Source organism: Mytilus trossulus, chromosome 4 (genome assembly GCF_036588685.1).
Source record: "Mytilus trossulus isolate FHL-02 chromosome 4, PNRI_Mtr1.1.1.hap1, whole genome shotgun sequence".
NCBI lineage: Eukaryota > Metazoa > Mollusca > Bivalvia > Mytilida > Mytilidae > Mytilus > Mytilus trossulus.
Genome location: NC_086376.1, coordinates 30,467,407 through 30,478,703, shown reverse-complemented (window position 1 = coordinate 30,478,703; position 11,297 = coordinate 30,467,407). Strand labels below are relative to the sequence as shown.

At 29.6% G+C, this 11,297-nt stretch overlaps 1 protein-coding gene across 8 annotated transcripts in view; it reads right to left on the bottom strand.

Moving 5' to 3' along the window:
• Positions 1–480: 480 nt before the first annotated feature.
• The window catches only part of LOC134715085 (band 4.1-like protein 4A), a 44,251-nt gene continuing 33,434 nt past the window's right edge, over positions 481–11,297 (bottom strand). Inside the window, exons 23-30 of one of the 8 annotated variants that reach the window (XM_063576988.1) lie at positions 10,590–10,632; positions 9,330–9,416; positions 8,327–8,382; positions 7,625–7,696; positions 5,538–5,639; positions 3,493–3,860; positions 2,795–3,459; positions 481–1,204 (exon numbers count right to left, since the gene is read on the bottom strand). In XM_063576988.1, coding sequence (XP_063433058.1) covers positions 1,055–1,204; positions 2,795–3,459; positions 3,493–3,860; positions 5,538–5,639; positions 7,625–7,696; positions 8,327–8,382; positions 9,330–9,416; positions 10,590–10,632 — 1,543 coding nt within the window. In that variant the 3' untranslated portion in view covers positions 481–1,054. Of the gene's footprint in view, positions 1,205–2,794; positions 3,861–5,537; positions 5,640–7,624; positions 7,697–8,326; positions 8,383–9,329; positions 9,417–10,589; positions 10,633–11,297 lie in introns of all 8 variants that reach the window. The other 7 variants (XM_063576986.1, XM_063576987.1, XM_063576991.1 and 4 more) reach the window with 7 other exon arrangements.

Below are 11,297 nucleotides of genomic sequence, written 5' to 3'. Positions count from 1 at the left end.
TCCTAGAATGAGGCTACTTGTGTTAAAAAAAAATGATATAGGATCTATATAACAAAAAAGATTCAACAGAAATTTATGAATTTTTAATTACATTTCATATGTATTATGATTTTTAAGAAAGTTTGTTCTTTTAAAAAACAAATGTTATCATTTTTAGTCTTTAAATCTTAAAGAATCACAGCTTCATGTATTTACATTGAGCATAGCGTATTTCTGTAAATTTGTAGAAAATTTGACCAAATTGTTAATGTCCACAGATAGACAATCATAAATGAAAGCTAATTTTATGTTATTTTTGTGGTTAACAAGGTTTTTCTGAGGAAAAATTATTGAAAATATGTTAATTTTAATAGAAATTATCTATAACAAATATGTTTAACTGAATAACAACTTTAAAAAGTTTTGAATGAATATGAAATCATTGAAAATTTAGCAGTCTATTATTCATTCTTTTTAATATTAGAAAATAAATTAGTCTTGATCTCACTAGAGAAGAAATTAGATAAACATCTTAATACAATAAACGATAAAAGTGGAATGTTTTTACTTTTTGTGTGTATCTGTCTAAAAACAGAACTGCAAAAATGATATCTATCCTCAAATTACTAAACTAACTACACAATACATTTTGTATCAAACAGAAGGTCATAATGACCTTCCAAGCCATTAAAACTGAAAAATAAGGCTGTAGTCTTAGATGAACATATATTTTTTCTCAAACATATATGGATGTATGGGATAAGTACTGTTTTACATATTGTTTTATTTAAAACTATTTCTCTATTTCATTTGACTATGCTCAGTCTTCAAATCTGCTTTATTATAAATGTAAGGCATATGACTGCAATCTTGAGATTTTCTATAATTGATAATATATGTCAATTTTTGTGTACCGATCTCCCTTTTTAACAATTCTTTGCGGTTGGTAAGTAAAGAATACTAGTGACAATCCTTTCCAGTGCAGTCTATTGTATTACTAAGTAAACAATGTTTTGGTCTGCAGATTCGTGAGTCTTACAGATTTCCTCATGAACTTTTGGGTTATCAGAGGATTTCATATTTCTGTCCAGAGATCACGTCCTTTTGATGTTTTTGGTTGATTCAGGACACTAGGGTCGATTCTTTCATGAGTCATAGTTCTGTGGGAATCTTGCCGATTTTTAGTTGGTGAATATGAAGGATGATACTGTTGAGACGATGGATGCTGAAATTTACATAAACAGATGTATGATTAAATACTCTTTGCTGAGTATGACACCAAAACAGTAAAGTTCTAGGGTGACCTTAACCTGTGTTGCATGTTGCATCAAGAAGGAAAGTAGTAGTTATCAAACATAATTGATGGGATTGAAAAATCACCAAAGCAGATTTGATATATGGACTTTCTCAAAGTCACCTCAACAGCGGAATGAAGTTCAAGTAAAAAAAACAATAACTGAAAAACAATGCAATAAAATTGGTAAATTGAAAATGGTATGTTTAATTCCAGGATGTAGAGGCTTACAAATGCAATAAAATTGGTAAATTGAAAATGGTATGTTTAACTCCAGGATATAGAGGCCTTACAAATGATTTCAATCACATAAAGCATTGGTCACTCAATCATTGATCTGGGTTTTTAAGGGCCAGCACTTTATAAATTATAATAGTAAGTGTATTTTGAATTAAAGCAATGCAATCTTATCAATTTGATGTAAGTTTTATTAGACCTATTCTATGTTTCTGAGTGCATGTGATTCATGTGACCTTTATCCCATTATATTGGCAGTGTGACAGTGCAATCAGGCTCAGTGTTATAATATGTTGCTTATATTTACACAGATTCTTACCAACAAATTTTACAAGATTTGTTGTGATAATGTTAAATGTTCTGTTAAAAGGCTTTCCATATAAAACTAGGTCATGCAATTAATTATTTTTAGTTTTTACTCTCAAGGTTTATTGTTAGGCATTAACCTATATCAATACATGAAGTGTAATGGAATATTAACTGTCTTTACACGCATGTGTTGAAATTGATCCGAAAAACTTTCTTCATTTCGAATATCTTAAATGAGGAAAATGATGAGCGCTGGTGAAATATAAAACTCTTATACAACATATATTTTAGCCAAAAATATTATATTTACCAAAAGAAAACATTTTCTTATAATTGGGAATTGAATAGCTTATTCTTGATCTTACATGACAGAGAAGTATTTTATAGCAATAATTTTCTAAAGCTACTTTGCTTTTTTCCTGCCATGTTTGACCTTAAATATTTTTTTAACAAATAAGTTGCTTTTACAGCGTGATTTCCATGAGCACTTAAAAACATTAAAATTAACTTATTTTTCTGTACTTAAAGGAACTTAAGGAAATTATTAAATAAGTACTGATTAATTCAAACAGTTAGTATTTAGTGCCACTCGAACATAGTATTTAGTGCCACTCAAACGTACAACTTCAAAGAACAGTTGGCACTGTGTGCAGATAATTCAACGTGAAATTATTCCTCTGAAAACAGAACAATGATCAACTGTAAGATGTATTTAAGGTAATTAGAGCACTTCTGCAATGTTTTCAAACATTTTTTTCAAATGCATTATATTCTTTATAAATTGGCTAAATAATAGCAAAATAGTCTCTGCAATACCAGTATGTAACTGGTGACAAAGTCCAGAATTTTGAAATAAATTTTTTTGAAATATTTCTTTTACAAAAAAAACCCCATCAATTTTAAAACTTTCCATCACCTTAAAAAACAAAACTAATATCAAATAAGTAAAAATATATAATCTATAACATAACTTACCATTTGTGAATTTGGATTATGTCCCCTAACTGACGGAGGGTTTGGTCGATAGTTTGAATCATTTGGACTATTATACATTCTTCGTATACTATCTTGTGTAGCATACATGCCCCGAGAATCTTTTGGTGAACTGTACAACTTTTTAATGCTTTCTTGAGTTCCATATCCATGACTATAAACATTTGATGAGGGTTGATTACGATCGGGGGTTCTTTGATATGAGTAATTTGAATCAGTAGTCACACCAGTGTTTTTAACTGAAGGAGAAAATTTCTGTGAGTATTCCTGAGATTTATCATCGTTACCAAATTTATTTACATTGTTAAAATTCTGTCTAATTGTAGTCTGATTTGCTGTACTACCTGGGGAACGCTCTCTATTGTATGTGTTATAATTCCCTCTATCAACAGATCTGCCTTGATTTGTTTGACTATATGCCATTCCTTGAGATGTTCTTTCTGGAGGTCCGTACCCTCTAGACATAGGCCTCTCTGGAGTCCCTGGATTTCTCGTCTGTCTATCAGGTGTTCCATACCCTCTAGACATAGGCCTCTCCGGAGTCCCTTGATTTCTTGTTGGCCTTTCTGGTGTACCTGAATTTCTTGCTTGTCTCTCTGGTGTACCTGATGACCCTCTAGTCATTGGTCGTTCAGGGGTTACTGAACCTCTAGTCATTGGTCGTTCAGGGGTTACTGAACCTCTAGTCATTGGTCTTTCAGGGGTACCAGAACTTCTAGAGGTCCTGTCTGCCATAGAAGATTCATTTGGTCTTTCTGGAAGAGGTCTGTTAGAATAGTTTGTATATGAAGTTTGTTTCCCCTGATTATAGCCCTGATATCCATTAGACTGATTATTTGGTGTTTGCCTGTAATCCTGATTGTTCATGGGAGATAACTCCGTCCTACCGATGGGAGATAACCCAGTTCTGTACTGATCCTGTCTGTGTTGATTTGAGTTGGTCTGGTAATTACTGTTCTGATTAACAGGACTGAATGCAGTTCTTTCATTTGATCTAGGCAATGGTTGTCTAATAGTTCTCTCATCTGACTGGGGAAATGGTCCTTGTCTACAATAAATAAAGAAACAAAAATTTAAAACATAAAAACATAAAATCAGAACTTTTCAATTTACTGTGTACTTGACTATATTTACATCAAACATATAAGTACTATTCATTAGTTAAACAAAAATATGGCAAGTTTTTTAAGAACATTTAAACAGTCAACATTTAGATTAATTTCTCTTGACATTCAAAAACAAATGTTGATTTTCTGTTACACTTCAGAAACTGTTAAAACTTACATTTCATGAAAAAAAAACCACCCAAATTAAAGTTATAGTTCAAAATAAAATGTTTACCACACATATTTACACAACTAAATTTATCAGAATTGATTAGATGTTGAGAAAAAGGAACTACTGAATGTATCATCTTTGCACACTTTGATTCAAAATTAAAGAAAGAGTAAAGTACTATTAAAGATTTGTTTTTCTATTCTAATAAATCAATATTTTTTTCAACACCATCTTTTTTTGTATTATTAAAGAGGCTTTTACAAAAGATGGATTGATGTTTACTTAAGTAAAGTAATTCTTGGGGTTGCAATTTGGCTGATGTTTAATCCACATCTCATATTTATTGATCATTCTGGTTTCAGACCATCTACCAAATGTTATTACTTTAAAATGAGTTCAAAATAAAATTCTAGTTTTATGCACCATGTCATAAAAATCCAACCATTATTAGTATTGATCTGAGAATGATTTGTTATTGAATGCATCAGCCATGTAAAATATAAATCCCAGATGTTTTTACAACCACAGAATACAATCAAATCATCTAAAATACACCCAAAACTAAAATCTTTAAAAAAAACCTTTGATAATGTCTTTGGAACAAAATAAACTGAAAAATAAAACAAGATAGTATAAAGAATATAATCAATATACTACAGGCTAAGGTAAGCTCATATATCACACTTGACGTTTATGCTGTTTCTATAAGATATGTTTCTTAATTATTCTTTATTAAAAAAATGTTATATTTTTATGTTGCAATTTTAAAATATTTAACCATCTTTGATTGAATTTGCAAGTAATGGTTTTTACTTTACAGTTGTGAGTAGAAATATAAAGCAAATTTTAATATGGATTTCTATTGTAGACTTTATCAAAAACTAAGGAAATCAGAAAAATTTGAATTAAACCTAAAGTGAGGGCATGTTTTATTTCCTATTTACTTTTAGGCGTTATTTATTTCTGAAATTAATTTAAACAGTAATGTTGTGGTTTTTTAAGTAACCTTGACCTTGGACCAATTGAGTTTAAAATAAAAAAGGATCATCCTCTAAACCACAACATCAAAGAATCACAATTTGGTCTATTTTATATTAACTTTGACCTATGGTCATGGTGACCTTTATTTAAATTTTCTTCTTATCATATTTGACCATACATCTGGAAACTTAACTGACTAACAGACAAATCAAAAACTATATACTAGCATTGGAGTATAATAAAATGTGGTTAGGTTGACTATAAAGGGTTAATTATGAAAATATTATCTAAATTAACTTGGATTACAGTATTAACTACATTGTGCATGTTATTCAAGTTCAATTACAAATTGGTATATAAAAAATAGTACATAACAAAGATGAAATACAAATAAGAAAAATTATTCTCTTCTTGAACTACAAAATTTCAGATAATATCACAATAAGTTATATGGTGTACAGTTTACCTGTTAGTAGTATTAGATTCAAATACACTGTCCGACTCCTCTGATACTGCCTCGTTGTTTGTTTGTATGTTTGTCTGTGTGTCTGCTGTTTGTTGTGGTGTGCTGCACGGAAATCATATCAAGATATTTTTGGATGATTTGTTACTGTGATTAATGTATGTGATGGAATGATCAGTGATGACTTGTTTCCACTCTCTAATACATTCAGAATTTGTCAATTGAACATGCAGATATTTAAAAAAATAATATATATGAGTATGTGTGCATCGTTTGCACCATCATATTTCCTACTAAGTTTTATGTTGATGTGACCATAACTTCATGGTAAAATAACGTAGAACAACAGACAGACAGAATATCAGACAGACACTCAGATAATAAATCATGATGCCCCTACATACCATGGAGGCAATTTAACAAAATATCAGACGGACACTCAGATGATAAATTGTGATGCTCCCCTATTATCTTAGGCAGGGCATAAAAAAAGCTATATTTCATAAATAAAAAGAGATACCATGGAGGCAATTTAACAAAATTATGTTTGCAAAAAAAAAAAATAATGTCTGGGCCTTTTAAAGAGGACCACACAGTATTGGTATAACAGGTGCCTATAATTTCATACATCCGCTTCATTTGAACTTTGTTGTCTTATTGAATCAGACCACATCTCCTTATTTGAACTTTGTTGTCTTTTGAATTAGACCACATCTCCTTATTTGAACTTTGTTGTCTTTTTGAATCAGACCACATCTCCTTATTTTTATAAAACTAATATTGCCAGATTAATTTTGACAATTTTTTTCCTGCAAATTTTTTGTCCGTTAAAACCAAATAAAAGCAAGACTTTGAACATGTAAAACTAAGACTGTGCAAAGAAGATTACTTAGGCAATGTTTTAGAAAGTACAGATGTAAATACACATAACTCAGATTGGACTTCTTTATGTCAGTAAAATTAACTTTATAAATTACGTATTAGCCACCATAGTTCCAGGATATTTTTAGTCAGCATGATCAGAGAATGGAAACAGATATGATTGTGATATTGTGATTTATACAGTTAAGAATATATATATATTGTCTTGGTTATACTGTGAAACAGACAAAAAACTGACAAAACAAATATATCTGTTGTTAAAGTTATTGTTCCAGGAATCATTTACACACATAATTATGTGGATTAAAAGTGCAGGTATTTCTAAGAAAATAATTGTGGGTAAAAACATAGCAAATTTAATCAGAACGCACATATTTAATATCTTGTCAATAAAAGAAAAAAACACTTTTCGTTTACATTCTGCATGAAATTCCAATAAAAATCACAAAAACAAACTACAATTTCAGAGGAGTTACTCCCTTAGTTTCAGGTTATATTATGTAAATATTAATAATGATAATAATTTCCAAATGTGAAGCCCATTAAAACTGGTTCATTTAAAAACTAATCTAATAGTGATTAAACAATAAAACTATTTGAATTGACTATTTGTTTGTGCGTTAAATTTGGTAAGATTCTTAAAAATACTTACACCTTACTTGTGATATAAACAAGGTATATAACAAAAGTTACGTAACTTAGTTATTGAGCCAGCTTGGCATCTCATTAACATCAGAACTAATTTTGTTCTATTTTTCTTATATTTATCAACCATGTAATATTATTTAACTCTTTTTTGCCAAGTCTAATTTTGAATATATACTTATTATTATAGATCAAACGATGATCAGAATTATAGTCAACAAGAACTTTGTTTCTAAAATATACGGGATAAGTATCAAATTCCCCTTTGTTAGAAGATATTTTCAAATATAATGTATTTTGACAAAATTATCATGCTAATCCAGATATTTGTTATTCTGCAATTTACATGGTAATTCACTAGACAAGATTATTTCATTTGACGATTACTAAATCTATTTATTGTGTTCTAATGAGATTTCTAGCTAAGCCTGATACAAAAATAGTTGAATCATGCAAATAATTAGAAAATCATTCAAAAAATAATTAACTGAATAAAATTAAACAAAAAACTGATGTGATTAACTACTGTGGATAGATTAAATACACTATGTCATATGACCTACCTTCTTCCTGTCTGCTGCTGTTGTTGACCTTGAGCTTTCTGTTCTGTACTTCTTATGTTCATAACATTGCTTCTGTCAAGAAAATTTTGTAAGTTAAAATTACAAGTGCTCTTGTAAACAGAAATAGTCATTTTCCTACCAGTGCAATAAAAGAGTTTAAATAAATTCTAGAAACACTTTTGATCATCCAAATTTACCACAACCTTCAGGAGGAAAACTGCATTCCTTTGTGCCCTGTGCTTATTCCTGTATATTTGTATATTTGCAATTAACTGTGATTAAAATGTGATTTCCTGATTACAGAGTTATTGCTTTCAACATTTTACCCTGTGAAACCAAATTATGTTTCTGTATTAGCCCTTAAATATATTCTATATCAGTTACTTTGACCCTGAACTCTCTAGGTAACAGGAAAATACAGCTAACCTTGATTCCATAATCCATAAACAGAGCTTGATCTTAAATTTTCAGAACAAAAATCTACCACTAAATACTTGAATGTATGATTCCACAATGTAATGTTCTTATATGTGTTTTTTTTTTTACTTCTTCAAGTAAATAAAAATTACTTGTGCATTGGTACCCCTGACTGTACACCCCAATGAATTTACAAAAAGAAGCATTCAATTCTGAATTAATGATACAGTGTTGTATATGAAGTTTTCTCCTAACAAGGAAGTGAATACAATGTAATACTATTACCTGTAATTCTGTCCAGGTGTTCCTGTCCTCTGATCTGTGTTATTACTGTTAGATGTCTTTAAAAATAATATAGAACATTAATATTATCTTCAATATAAAATTCAAGCATACCGGTAGCTAATATAACATAAATTCCTATTGACTATCACAAGTTGGTGGCCAATAACCTGTCTTTACCATAAACCATTAAAAATTGTCACATGGAAAATGACAACAAAGCATAAGTTTGGTCAATAAGATGTATATATACAAAGCAGAAAACAGTTCTACCTTATTATCTAATAAAATATATGTACAATGCCTTATAATTTCAATATTCCAATGGTGTATATCATTTATTTTATATATATGCAAGTCTAAATTGAAAACAACGTTCAAACCTCTGATTGCGTTGGATAAAAATTCCAATTTCTAGCTGTTTGCATGTAAAACAATTTTTGTTGTAGAGGGGTCTAAATACAGCACAAACAACATTTTCCAAAAGAACAATCAGTGAAAATATATTTATAAAATTATTTTTTTTATTTATATATATTGTATGTTCTGTGACTGTTAATGCATGTTTTTCTCTTTTCTGGTTTGTTTTGTTAGAATATAAGCTACACTATACTTAGAGTTTTTAAAATACACTTGTTTGTTTTGATATTCATAGAAGTTAATTCTATATGCGAGTTTTAAAAGATAAAGTTCTACAAATTATTTAGGAAATTGAGAGAAATTGTAAAATATTATCCTTCTTATTGATGATGACGTTAACATTTCTAAAAATTTATTTTAAGAGAGTACAAAAGCCATGCATGTCTACATTGAAATAAAGCTGAATCTTAGAAATTAACAGATCCCCTCCCCATTTTTATTTGTAGAAGAAAAAAGGTTCAATAATAAAATATTAGCAATTTTTGTTTTATATTAGTACTTCTACTAGTACTGTTATAGACTAATAGAAGATTATTATTATTTGTGAGATTCAGACAGATATTACTGAAGAAGTCTGCATTCAAACCTGATCAGAATTATTTGCCTCATCACGGCTCAGTACAGTATCGTAAGACGCTAGAGATATTGAATCTGGGAACCAAGGCTTAAAACCCTGTGTTGAAAATAATTGCAATATCGTAAGATGTTAAAGACATTGAATCTTTGAACCAAGGCTTAAAACCCTGTGTTGTAAAACTAGAGGCTCTTAAGGGCCTGTGTCGCTCACCTTGGTCTATTTGCATATATGTATTAAACAAAGGACACAGATGGATTCATGACAAAATTATGTTTTGATAATCATCATTTGATGTTTGTAGATCTTACTTTACTGAACATTCTTGCTACTTACAATTTCACTTTATCTGTAATAGACTTGGCCCTTTAGTTACAGAGTAAAATATTTTGTAAAACTTTACAAGAATTTACCAAATTAATGAAAATTGTTAAATATTGACTATAAAGAGCAATAACTCCTTAAGGGGTCAACAGACCATTTTGGTCATGTTTGACTTATTTGTAGATCTTACTTTGCTGAACATTATTGATGTTTACAGTTTTTCTCTATCTATAATAGTATTCAAGATAATAACCAAAAATGGCAAAATTTCTTTAAAAACTACCAATTGGTGGCAGCAACCCAACGACCTGTTGTCCAATTCATCTGACTATTTCAGGGCATATAAATATTGATTTGATGAACAAATTCAATTCCTTGTCAGATTTGCTCTAAATGCTTTGGTTTCAGACTTATAAGCCAAAATCTATTTTTTACCCCTATGTTCTATTTTTAGCCATGGCAGCCATCTTGGTTGGTTGGCTGGGTCACCACACACATTTTTTAAACAAGAAACCCTAATGGTGTTTGTGGCTTTGCTTGGTTAAATTTGGCCCAGTAGTTTCAGAGGAGACGGTTTTTGTAAAAATTAACGACGACGACGACAGACAACTGACTCCAAGTGATGAGAAAAGGGGTCTACAAAGATTTTGCAACATATACATATTCTAATATCAAATTACTGCTGAACTGATTTTCTTTGTATCAATTTTGTAGCTGTGAAAACATTGTTGCTTCAAGAACTTTCATATCAATGACATGTATAAATATATACAGACAATTGAAAAATGGTAATGAATTTCAAAATTGTAGAAAATCACAAAATTAACAGTTGCATAATTTTCTTTATAATTATTTTTTTTGTAATTTTCATTCCACAAGTTGGTTTTATGTAAAATATGATATAATATAAATTGGACGGAGAAAAGAAAATAATAATATCTTCCTTACCTTAGATCTATCTCTCTGGTCATACATTGGATTTCTCTGGTTACTGAAAGTACAAAAGTCAACGTTCTTTGAATTGTGAAAACTAGTTGCTTAACAGTATTCAGTGTTACATGTAAATTTTCATAACTGTATTTATTGATGGTAAGTTTGACTACTAATCAACCAAATTTCTGAAAGTGAACCATCTCAGGTTAAGTTGTATTCCATTAACTGTTTTAAGGATGTTGAATTATAGCCTGAAATAAAAGCTCTTACAGTCTTTTTTTTTTTTTTTTTTTTTATCATTTATAACTTCCAATTTACAACATAATATACACAAATATAATAGCAATATATAATATATAAATCTATAGATATTATCTAATCAATACAATTTTCTATTAGGATTCAATTTTTTCTTCTTCAAATATACAAATATCAGATAGAGAGTAAAGCAGTTTGAACATTGGAGAGAGAAAGAGAGGTAGAGAGAGAAAGAGAGTGAGAGAGTAGTGTAGTGAGTTTTCAATATAATTCATCTAGACATTGCATTCTATTCTAGTATAGTAAATACAGCATTATCATTTATAACATGTATAATATTAAATTTTACAATCATTCTTAATAATTGAGAGGAAAACAAATTAATGTTATAAAAATACCATTCAAAGAAAGATCTGAAACAGCCAAAACAGCCAGAAATATTTTCACAGAAACACAACCTCAGGA